Source organism: Buceros rhinoceros, unplaced genomic scaffold, assembly GCF_000710305.1.
Source record: "Buceros rhinoceros silvestris isolate BGI_N320 unplaced genomic scaffold, ASM71030v1 scaffold3709, whole genome shotgun sequence".
In the NCBI taxonomy this organism is placed as follows: domain Eukaryota; kingdom Metazoa; phylum Chordata; class Aves; order Bucerotiformes; family Bucerotidae; genus Buceros; species Buceros rhinoceros.
The window spans coordinates 1572-14221 of NW_010429582.1; the positions used below are offsets into that span (position 1 = coordinate 1572).

The following is a 12650-nucleotide window of genomic DNA, read 5'->3' on the forward strand; positions in this document are numbered from 1 at the left end:
AGAACCCTGACTATCTTGAATTTGGCTTGCAGTGCCAAAACTGAGCCAAAGCTCAGCACCGAGGATTCTAGGATCTAGCATCTAAAATTCAGGAGTCACAAGATACATCTCAAGCCATCCCAGTCCTTTCCGGGATTTAATTACAATCTGCCATGACACTTGATAGCTACATAGATTAAACAGTGGAAAGATAAAATATATTTTTTTCTTTTTATTAGTTTATAAGGATTTGTATGTAATCTCATAGGAAATCATTTGCAACTCACGTCCAAGATAAAGTTTAATTCTTTTTTAGCATTAACAATGCTAAAAAGCACCATAAATGTTAGTATTCCCATAAAAGTATTCAGCTAACAAAACTTAATTTCTTGGAATTGTACAACAAGGAAGCAATTAAAACCTGCCCCAAAGTTTTGGGTATTTGAAAATCCCAGAGATCAGATCAAACACAAAGCAAATACCATAAGTTTCTTTTCTGTTAGTAGTGAACATAACAGAAAACAGTACTTTTAAAGGTGACGTTAATGTAAACACCTTTAACTCCTCATTTACAGGTCTGTTGCATGCACCAGTTCCTTAATAAACTCATACAGTACAAATGCAACTTGCATACAAATACTTCGGACCTTTGATTGCTTTATGTGTGCGACCCTAAGAATCTGCCTGATCACGGAAAACAACATACCAGTTAATTCTGCACAGACTGGATCTTGCCCAGCCACCACTGCCTGCCCCACTCTCAACAGCTCAGAGAAAGGCACGTTATCTTTTCGCTTGGTTCTGGACAAGGTAACTGGTGCTATTAATGGAAGAACTTTGACCTTGAGTTGTTAAAAACTAATAATAATAAGAAGAAAGAAACCACATAAAATCTTTCTAGACATGTATTTCAACAGATTATGGAAACGGGAGAAAATAGAGCGCAGTACAATCATGCTAGGCAAGATTTAGGCTTCAGTCAAAAAATGTTTTTTTAAAATTTATTTGAGGACCAAGATTTTCACTATTAAATTACAAGATTTCCCCGCCGCCCCCAAACAGCCTAGGCTACCAATATCAAAATATATCCACAGATATACTGAATAATAAGTGTATTAGGCTACTTTGCTGAAAAAATCAGTAAGATGTTTTGATCATTATCTTACAAGGCAGTTCAGATAATCCTCAAATTAGTAGATTTCTGACATTTAGAATAATGTTCAAGTGACTAGAACATGAAATGAATTAATTTATCTTAGTAAAAGACAGCATATAAATGAAACATCATATATCTTGATAGATTAACATACATTCCTTTCTTTAAAGTAATACAGTTTGTAAACACATAACAATGTTTATGAATTAATCATATTAATAACAAGCTTTAGATTCTATAAACAGTACTTACTAGAGAGTCATTCTTTTAATAAAATGCAGCTCACAGTCACAGCAACTTACAACATTTAAGTAGAAGTAATTTTATCCCCTTAGTGTTCAGAGTACTCAGTACTCATCATATACATTTTAACTATCGCAATGAATATCTTTATTTTCATGCATCTTAGAGATCATCTATCCATCGATTTCGTATAGGATAGACATGACCAATTTGATGCAAACACACCTTTTTTTCCTTTTTTTTTTTTTTTTTTTTTTTTTTTTTTTTTTTTAAACAGAGGTTCACACTGCTTCCACCATCTCCCAAATTCTGAATCCTGAATAACTTACAGTAAAAATACAAATTCTCTTTTGGAAGAAAACATACAAAATATATCCCATGTAGTTTGTGCACCCAAATGTCTTGATTGTCAGGTAGTGCAAGCTTCACTTTTTGACATACACCCTTTTTTTGTTAGAGATAAGAGGTTGTTTCACTGATCTTTGCTGATCCCATTTCTTGCCATCTTTGGTAGTCTTTGTCCCTTCGTGTAAGCATGGTACCAGAAGTGGAGAAACAGGACTAAAAACATAGAGCCATACAGCCAAATAATAAACATGAAAATTGGATACTGGTACTGACAATCATCCATGATGTAGATTTGTCCTATATGAACTGTAACCATAATAAACTGGACCTGGAGGAAAAAGATTAAGAAAATAAATACTTTTAAAATAAATTACAAACTTACTACAGAAGTTTAAAAAGATTCAGCTTTACTTGCATACAGAAAAATAGGAAGTATGGCAGAGGAGCTTTTTAAAATGACAGAGATGCACCTTTAGAGCCCCTCTCCCAAAATACAACTCCACTGAAGAACACTTTCACAGAGTAAAGAAAAAGAATTCCTGGGACAAACTCAATTACAAGCAGCACTGAGAAACTCATACTAGGAAAACAGGAGTCTGTCCTGGCCAGTTCAGAGAAGAAAGGAGGAGGCAGACAGTGTTTGACCAGCAACAAGTGGGGGGCTCCTTTAGAAAAATTAGCCAGAAAAAAAAAACAAACAACCAAAACCAAAAAGGCAAATCAATATAGGATTGGTGAACATGAATTCCCACCTTCCACACACACTAACATGATACAAAGGTCTTTACATCCAAAGCCAATAATTTAATGGAGGATCGAAAAAAAATATTCCACATGAACTCCAAGTTAATAATCCACTGGTAGTGCCTCCAAGACAAGTTATAAATATTCAAGCTAAATTGCTCGGAGTTACACATGCTTACATGAACTATTCTATTAACACCAGATCTGATGCAAGCAGACAGCAGACAGCTCCTCCCTGCTCCTTTCTCTCCTCCATCAGCATCCTCGCTCAGGCCAATCTAATTCTTTAGCCAGAAGATGAATTTTGAAAATTTGGCTACAGAAAAAGCCAGGCATGAAAAAGCACCCAGAGCAGTAACTTTAGAAAGTGATCTACAACTGATAAAACTCTTAATTACTGCAAGCGTAGTTTTTAATGCTTTGAGTTAGAGAGAGGTAAATTCTCTAAACAAACATTTTCATCGAAAGAGTGGACATGAAGTTCTAAAGAAATACTTTTCTTCCTTTCCTCACTACTAGTCACATGTATTCTGTACATTTATTATGTTTTCTTCATGTAAACTTACATTCTAATAATTTTTATGCAGGCAATGAGTTTTATAAATATAATTACCAACCGCTGCATAACTGAAAAGCTCATGTATGTAAATGTGTGATTATAGAGAACACTGAAGTCAGCAGATTTAAGTATATAATGAGTAAACCTTGTACCAACTGTAAGCTACACATGTGAACGCAGCTAAAAGTACAAATGTATTGCATTAAGTCTGTGTTAGATGCAATCAGCCAATCAGCTTTCTGAGAGGTGTTTATGTCAAACAGAAAGATACTCACAAGTTGTATAGTTGTCATGTATTTTTTCCACCACAAGTATTTATAATACGCTGGTCCCAAAGAACAGATTCCATAATAAGTGTACATGACAACATGGACAATACAGTTCAGCAAAGCATGAAATGTTCCTAAACCACCTGTGGAAAAACAAAATATAGCAGTATTACTGCATCAGGTATTTAAAAAGCCACCTCAAGTCCTAGTAGTTTAGGTAGAAAAAAAAAATATACCCCAAAACTGCAGACTGTGAATAACTCTCAAGGTATTTAGCCTGATTTGAACTGACACCATTCTGAGGGCTCCTATCAGTTTTCTTTCTCTGAAAACGCTTATCTAAACATTTCCAAAACAGCAACAAAACCTAACTGATCTAATTATCTGTAAAAGGTTTTAGTGGAAATCTTTTTAATTCGGGTTAATTTAAAAATTTTTATTAAAACATATATGTGATGGAGACACAGGGAATTTAGTAGAAACCATATTCCTCCTGTTGTACACCTCTTTTCCAGACATCATGATGAACTTTGCAAAGCTCTGGAGGATAAGTAATAATTCTCTCCTCACACAGATTTCCAGATTCCTAGGGAAATAATCAGTTTCAGAGGGTAAGTTTTTGGAATAATGACCTAAGTGAGGGTCTCAGAAATCCATCACCCATCTCAAAATCATCCAAGGCAGTATGTCCTTTTCCATTGAATCAACTACTGAGTTGCACAAAATTGATTTTGTTTTGGTGAACACATAAAACTATAAGTAAAAATCACCCCAGAAGTGGCAGACAGCAAAGTATTTTTAAGAGAAATATGAACATAAAAATTCTGACTATCAAGAAGAAAACAAGATTACATAAAACCAGACATTTAGTGAGGGAAAAAAAAGCCAATTTTCCATTAAGATTCATTCAAGTTAAAAATAATTTTGTGATTTTAGTAGCTCACACTAATTTCCAGCTTGATAGTTCGTAACTCCTCCAGCTGTGATTGCAAACTTTCTTTGAAACTTAGCTATTTGTATTTTTAAAAGTAATCTGAGTGTTCTCACAGTTCAAACATACATACTTTTTTTGGCTTGCATAGCGAATAGTCAGAAGAAAAAAATAAATACTTGAAGTGGAGAAAAAACAACTCAATGAACAGTATAAAAACATGCTCCAAAAAGCATCACCATGCATAAGCACCATTTTACAATTCCCTGTTTATATCAGATCAGAGAAGAATCACCATTTCCTTTCAAACCCTTTGTTTTTTTTACAAACAGGTTGAAAACTTGATCAGTGCTGCTAGTTTGAAGGACAAACAGTGGTGAAACTGAATACAAGGTAATCACCAGCAGGACTGAAGTTCTTAGAAAAAAAAATTTAAGCTATCAAACAGAACAGTACTTGGTAAGATTAGTATATAGACAAGCAATAGAGACGCAGGAATAAACACAGCTCTGCATGAGTATGAGGGACTATTATTAGCAGAGGACAAAACAGTTCTTGCACACTGCTGAAAATATTTGTCAAATTATCACATGGGAAATTTGAATCTCATGCAAAATCAGAAGCCTGTAGCTGGTATGCTGATCCGATGTCCAGATAAAAGGCAGAAAGTTAATCACCTATAAATGGAAACTTTTCAAGGTTGAAGAGAAGGGACTGTCAGCTGCTGTTGGTTTGTTTTTTTTTTTCCAAATCTATAAACACACTTAATTGTATACTGAGAAAACGATTCACAATTTCATCCTTAAATTAAAATACCTTGCTCAGCAACTTTTGAGAAAGACATGGTCAAGAGACCAGCTTCCTAATAATAGAAATTCAAAGACAGCAGAAGTATATCCTTTAATACACTATGAAAATCTGCACACTGGACTTCTTAAAACATTCCCACCTACAAATTTTCTGGGCTGCTTCCAGATCTTATTTTTGTATTCCTAAACCAGGCACTAGCAGATCAGATTTAATAAGCAATGGTTCTCTCCATCAATTCATCACTGATTTTCTGAGAGAAAAAAAACATGCCAGGGAACCTGAGTGAAGAAACATGTACAACCCCCACCCCATGTTTTTCAGTAGAAACTCCTAAAAAAGCCCCACACCCTCCTACAGATGGACTAATAAATGACTGCATTTCTCCACTCTGTGATTATCAGCCTATTCCTATGACAAGCTATATTTACTAGTGGTGGACACTAATAATACAGCATAGGAAGATGCATGCATAGACTCACAGAGCAGGAAAGGAGAAAGTGAAGGTAAGCGAGAAGTGGACAAAGACTTTCAATTCAGTACAATTCAAATAAATTTCTATAATAGGTAATATCCAGAAAATATTTCTGTATTTTTGTAAAAGCCGAATTTATGCTACCTAAAGCCAGTAAAAATAACTGCAACAAGCCTGAACAATTTCCTAAACAGGCAAAAAAGAAGAACACAGTCCTTCCCTCCAACTCAGTGCCTACATTTCAGGGGAACAAAAGTCTTTGAAGTCATATCAGTACAATTACCTCAGTACAATCATATGTCTCCCCTAGCACTTCTGATTTTGCAGTCAGATCCCTTTTTCATGTAATAATCCTCTTTGCTTATATACAGATCTCTACTGTGCACCTTATCCCGGCCCCCGCCATGAGAAACCAACACTGTACAAAATGCTGTCACACAGGAAAAAAAGGACTCCCTGCCCATTTATAATAATTACGGTGATCTCAAGATGTTCCATGAAATACTGCATGAAATTTAAAAACACTGATGTTCGCAAGATTTTTGATTCTGTTCTTTAAATATTTTTGTCTAGCATAGTTAACTTCTGCTACTAGAAGATATGTACAACTTAAATTCTCTCTCCACTACCTGCAGCAAATTTGACTCCAAACCACCAGGTCCATGGCATGATGGAATGATGAAAGACATGCAGGAATGTAACTTGGTTGTTTTTCTTACGCAGCACAAAAAATATCTGAAACAGATTTTTAACGAACAGAATGTTACAGAAGATAATCAAGTCCAATGTACTTGCAGAAAACTGCATCAATGCTGGTTGCAGCTACTACGCATTCAAAAATTCTTCACAGTTGCTGTCTTGGGAGAAGAAAGGAGACTGAGGCTCTGGATATGCAGACTAATTTTCAAAAAAAGATTAAACCAGTATGTAAAAATCCACCTGTGGAGTCTCAAAAGCCAGGGCAAGCCCTGAAAGCAAATGTCCAAGGCTGAACCATCACCAATGCATGCAACAGACAGACTAAAATGAACTTGCTTGGATTGAGAAGTATCTAGAAGCATCATATTTTAAGTCCCCTGAGCTACTAGTGCAAGGCCATTTGAGAAAATTAACCAAAAAAACTAGCACCAGATAGAGACAGTAGAAAATACTAAGTTAGAAAAATAGCACTTTATTATGAACACTAACTTCGGTACCCATGGAAAAAAGGTAAAATTGGGCGGAGAATTTGTAGGTATTCTTAATCGATATTGACAGGCCACATTTTAAAGGACTTGAGGGAATTGTTAAGGAAAGACAAAGCAAGAGAAATGTGTAAGGAGAAGTCAGGTCCTGCAAAGGGAAGTACCAGATGGCAAGTAAATGAACACAGAAGAAAAGAAGTCTGGTGTGCCAGGGAAATAATTTGGAAACAGCTGAGTTAAATACAGCAAAGAATTGCTTTTGCAATAAAACCAAAAAGCTGCTGAGAAACAGGTACCTGACTGGGTGATTTCAAACAAAACAATTTTTCTAAAAAAAGAATTTTTCAGGCCCAGGTCTAATGAAAGAGGAGTAGTCTAACCAGTGGGTTCTAAAGGTAAATACAGAACTACAGTTGCCAGGTTTTTCCAGTTTTAGCATTCCTGGCCCTTCCATTACCATTCCATTTGGTTCAGCCAGTTAGTTAAGATCTTCTAGTGTTGAATCATGACTGTTTGAGATGAAAGTTAGATGGCTAACTGCTCAAAGGGAGTAGAACATCCTAACTGCCCGTGAGTCAGCTCCTGAATCACACTACAGTGCCCCACACAACTGGGCAAATGAAAGCGCAGCTGACTCCAACACTCGCACACTGGTTTGAAAATAGCTAAAACAACCCTACTAGGTGTCAGTCTTGGGAAGAGGACAAGTGGTGAGTGAGATCTGCATTCTGCATTGCTGCTCAGACTTTGAAGCAGGTTAGAGTGCCAGCCTGGTATCAAACACGCCTGTAGTCATGACCCCCAAGGCTGACAGAGGAATTTAGAACAGGTAGGCAAGTCAATTTATGCTGTTTTTTTCAGAGCTGCTGATGCAAATATTCTGAATGTAGAAGATAAAATCTAAAGATGACATGGAAAAAAAAACAAACCATTTTTTATCTGCACTGTTGAAGCAAGCATTTCCATAGCACAACAGGTTATTAAACAGAGAAGTTATCAGAACTTCCTGAATTTTTTAAGGTGTGTTCCCTCATTAACATTTTTCCTAATAATCAAGTAGTGACAGTGTAATGGGACAATAGATGACAAGAGATAGTAACGGGGTAAACACTTCCATGGTATTTGAATAAGTGAAGATTGGAGGGCTAAACAAAAAGCAATTTATGCCCCCAACACCACCAGCTCTTCTACTGTGCAAAGAAAACATCACTACTTCTTTTATTAGGCTACAGATACTTACAGTGTCTAATAATTCAATGAACTTGGAAAAGAAGTAAAGCCAACAAGTTCGTACCATCTGCAGGAGCAAAAAAAAGAAATTGTCAAATCACAATAGTCATAAAACTAAGCAGCTGCAGGAAAAATAAGCAAATATATAAAAGAAGGTACTAGGATGAGTAAGTGATGTCATAAGGTTGACAAAATTATTTAAAGGTACAGTTTGTTTGTTTTTTCTTTAAAAACACAAAACATTTTTTAATCCTGAAGGAATTTTAAATCCTAGAAGAACAAGCCAACAAATACATTGCCTCTTTCTTTCTCGCAAACAATCAACCCCTCCAGTTAACTCACATGCTCTACATTATGAAAGAGGGCATTTCCATGTAACACATTCCACTCTACAACAGTGTATTTGGTTGTTCAGAAAGCATTTCTAAAAATAAACTCAGTGTAGCATAACAATTTGACTTTGTGTGTGGAAACTTACTCTTAGAGCTGTAGGTGACCTCGAGTAGTCAACGATATCGCACCGGAATGAGTACCCTGTGGCCCAACCTGACATAAGAAACTGAAGCAAAGAAAAGGAAAAGGGCAAAGATTTCCTTTATGTCTTTTGAAAAATTCATTAATTTCAGATTACTTTTGCAATCTCTAAGCGGGAGTGGAAAATAATATTAAAGACTTGTTGAATTGGCAGCTTTGATATCCACCACTGTGTGGGCTAGCTACCATAAAATCCTTTGCTGTTGCAGATTAGTGAATTTTTAATTCCCCACCTATAGACAAGAACTTTCTCCCTACACTCACTATTGCAGCATTAGTAATCAGAGGAGAAACAGCTGCATCTCAAAACCAGTATTAAAAAAGGCAGTTTACTGCATAAATCAGACCCCAAAACTAAATTAAACATTTTGAAATTTTTTAAAAATTGCTATTACAGCCAACCATCTTAATATACAGCAGAAGATTATTGCTTAAAATATGCCTTATTATTAAAGACAAGGAACAATTCGATATGCATTGTATTTTTAGTATCACATTTTCTAAAACTTAAACTACATGTTTCAATTAGTCTTTCACTGATATGAGCAATGAGAAGCTAGGGTGCTCGACCAAAGGACTGCATGTAACAAACATCATTTAATCTTTTCTCTTGGAATACATTAAAGCTCGGACGAGAGCAACGTTGTTAGTATTACACTTGGCTCATTCCCCTTCCAGCTACTAGGACAAAGTGCTTCTGATTCATTGATCATCACTGTCCATTCATGCATGATAGGCAGGTCAGCTCTCTAATGGATGGAGAGCTTTAGTCTGTTCAACTTCCTAGAAGAATCAGATCCTTAAATAAAACAACATTTCAAACACCACCAAGACAGCACAATACTAAAGCACCCACCAAATGGCTTGGTTCCAAAGACTGAAAGAATCAGCTTTTGGGGGAACACCAGACAATAGCAGAAATTGAACCCCTTACACTCTATCCATGCATTCTTTCACAAAATAGCAACATGCAGGTCTTGGTAATAGATTGATTGAATACTGGGTTACTGTGGGACACTAACAGAAGTTTAGTATTTTTTTGTTCCTGAGGTTTATAACCAAAACCAAACTTGGCAGCAAAAGGAAGATTGGCGATTTTTCAAAACAAATTATAAATAGCAAATGTGTGCATGTTGCCCACCGCTTTCCACACAATAGTCCTGACACAAAGTAGCTGCTGCAGCACTGCCTTTAGTGTGCTGTTAACCCTAATGTCAAGCAGTTCACAGTAAGTCATGATGAAATTTACGTAAACTGAGATAACCAAAAGGAACCCTGCCAGTTTGGCACAATAATCTGACAACTTTTCATTATCGGTTTGTCAAACCTGAGATAGCCACATAGCCAAATTTAGCACAAAGTGGGTCAGTACTAGCACAGTGATGCTTCACCAAGGAAGTGTATAGAACTACCATTCAGACTATGCTATTGTTAAAGAGACTCACTTTAAAAAACAATCAACAAAAAATCCCCAATCAACCAACCAAAATAACCCACCCAACCAATAAAAAAAAAAAACAACCAAAAAAACCCCACCCCAAACCCCAACCAACAACAAAACAACCCCTAAAACCTCAGACATTAACTATCTTGAAGATCTTAATTAAAGCTTCTACATAATTTATACCATTCATGGCTAGGAATTTTTAGGTCATTCAACCCGTAACAACATATAACTCATTAGACTATCCAGTCTTGAAGTCTAACAGTTGCTTGAGCTATGAACTACAGCAAAATCTCAAACGCTCCTTTTGAAAGAAAGAACGTTTGATATTTTGGGATTGGGCAGTTGGGAATCAATCCTAAAGACTTTCATGGTTTGGTTTTTAGAATTTTCTTTGTTTTACTTAAAGGATGAAGATCCCCAAATCAGATTTTGTTAACTTCTGTTGTTTAAAAGGTAGATCTAACTGAAGATTATTCCACAGTATACGTACTCTATACATGTTTGAAACATCACTATTGATGATCAGGTAGTAGTACAGAAACAATTACAACAGATTAAGGCAAACATGTATTCTGCTTTACCTGCTACAGCCCAGGGAAATGAAGTAAGTTACAAGAATTCTTACTTTGTAAATTATGTATAATGACACAAAATATTTTACGATCTTTCTTTCTAGGTATGATTTATTCCCTTTCTTCAAGTATCAGCTCAATTATTTTAGCATACTGCTTAGAGGAACGTAATTACAACAACCAGAATAATATTTTTTTGAGACTGGCAGAGTGGCAATTATATTAATGAATTTATTAAAAGTTAGTAATTGGACATACAACATATATAAATGCATTACAAATAAATTAGTACTTACTTCATAAGTCATATATAAAGAGAGGCCTACCACACTAAAGTTATAAAATCCCATTATCTGCCTGAGTTCAAAAGGTTTTTTATTTTCCATGAGTTTGGGTCCCAAGGAAGTGACAAAATAAATGTAGGTTCCAATGATAAAGGTTGTTGGAAAAGGTGAAGACATGAGTGGCCAGCCTTCCAGCCTTGGATCTAGGGGAGGGGAGAGGAGGGGGAAAGAAAAAAAAAAGAAGAAGAAAAAAAAAAAAGATAAATCAGATCTTTCCAGTACTTACTAAATCCTAAAACAGCTACAGAGAGGTATGTAACGGTTTAGGTTTTGCTGTGACTGATCATGTTTCAGGGTCCATTCACCTCAAATCCATACCATCTGAGTAACAAGATTTAGCACCTGTAGGATTCAACATTTCTTTCTGCTTCAATTCTTCACAAGCAATGAAGAGGAGACGTGGAATCATGAGAGATGTGATTTTCTGTCTTGGGCTCTTTGTCACAAAAAGTCTGCATTTTCATACATGAACAGGGCTCAGAGGGCAGCACAGGAAGGCAATGCAAAAGCAGATCACTGAGGCTGCATTTCCACAGGAAAATTCATTCTTCTGGAAAAGCATGAGACTTATTTCATGAGTTCAGGTGACAGACAGAGTAGCACCACATTTCAGGATCCTCAAGCTTTATAAGCAGTACCGTGTTAGACATAGTAAGTGTGGCTATTTTAAAGTTAGAAGAACCTCTGTCCCATCCATTGGTGTTCATAGCTTAGTACTTGAGCCTTGTACATATTCAGTCCAGACACGTCACCACTTTCACTGCACAATTCATAACACACTTTCATTTCACATGCCTACAAAAGGCAAAGTGTTGCATGTTCCTCTCCAGTTACCTGAGACAGAAGTATTAGGGTCCTCCTTCTATCCATGCCCCACTCCCTCTCCCCGCAGCTGAGGCCGGTAGGTTCCCTCTGAGCTTCACCAGGATTCCACTTCTGTGGTTCATCACCAAGTGCCAGATCACCAAAGACTTCTACTTTTCTCCATAAGCATGAAAACTGATACAAACTTAATGTATTTTTTAATACATATTTTTAAAATTTTTATAAACTGACTTTTGGAAAATTTATTTCTGAGTGACCCCAAACTTAACTCATTAAACTGCTGCTTCCATGGTTTGCTGCTGTATTTTGGGGGTCAAATTATACCACTGCAATTTTTGTTAAGTGTTTAAGTCACAGCCCAATGTCTAAAGTCAGTGATTTTCAACCCGCAGCATTCAAACAACCTATCATCCATGAGACCCTCTGATGTTGTTTACAGTCACTGGCAATTTAAAACAGACCAAGGAGGAAAGCACGCTATGATGCACAGAGCCTGACATGTGCCCAGTGCTGCTGCCCACCCACTAACACAGACTGTGAACCACAGCTCTAGGCATCCATATGTATGTACCTCACTGCAAAATAATCATTGGCTCTTCACAGCTGACTGCTTTTTCTGCATCCACCCCTTGCACAGGGACTACCAAAACTTTCCCATTAGTTTTCCCAGCTTCATCCTGAGGATATCATGTCTCGCCACTATCAGTACGCTACGAGATGCCAAATACAAGCACTGGTAGAGAGAAAAGGAATTCAAGTTCTGAAGTCACGGACATTGCAGCAGAAATGCTCCATCACCCAGCTCCGTCCCAACCCACTTCGCCTCATGAGACATACTGATAAAAAACTCCCCTCTCACTTGCATGCTGTTCTACAGAACAAGAGAAATGGTTCCCACCTCTACTGGAAGAAATGAATTAGTAATTTTGTTGATCAAACCTTAACTGTTTAAGTTTTACCCAAGAATCAGCTAATCCCTGTCCCTATGTGCAGTGAGGAACAC

The 12650-nt window shown here is 36.6% G+C and overlaps 1 protein-coding gene across 1 annotated transcript in view; it reads right to left on the minus strand.

Annotated features, from left to right (window-relative positions):
• Nucleotides 1-1840: 1840 nt before the first annotated feature.
• Nucleotides 1841-12650, minus strand: part of ELOVL7 (ELOVL fatty acid elongase 7) — an 11712-nt gene continuing 902 nt past the window's right edge. The window contains exons 2-7 of the mRNA XM_010142671.1: nucleotides 10775-10965; nucleotides 8404-8484; nucleotides 7936-7992; nucleotides 6141-6246; nucleotides 3305-3441; nucleotides 1841-2054 (exon numbers count right to left, since the gene is read on the minus strand). Of these exons, the coding sequence (XP_010140973.1) occupies nucleotides 1851-2054; nucleotides 3305-3441; nucleotides 6141-6246; nucleotides 7936-7992; nucleotides 8404-8484; nucleotides 10775-10965 (776 nt within the window). The 3' untranslated portion in view covers nucleotides 1841-1850. The remainder of the gene's footprint in view (nucleotides 2055-3304; nucleotides 3442-6140; nucleotides 6247-7935; nucleotides 7993-8403; nucleotides 8485-10774; nucleotides 10966-12650) is intronic.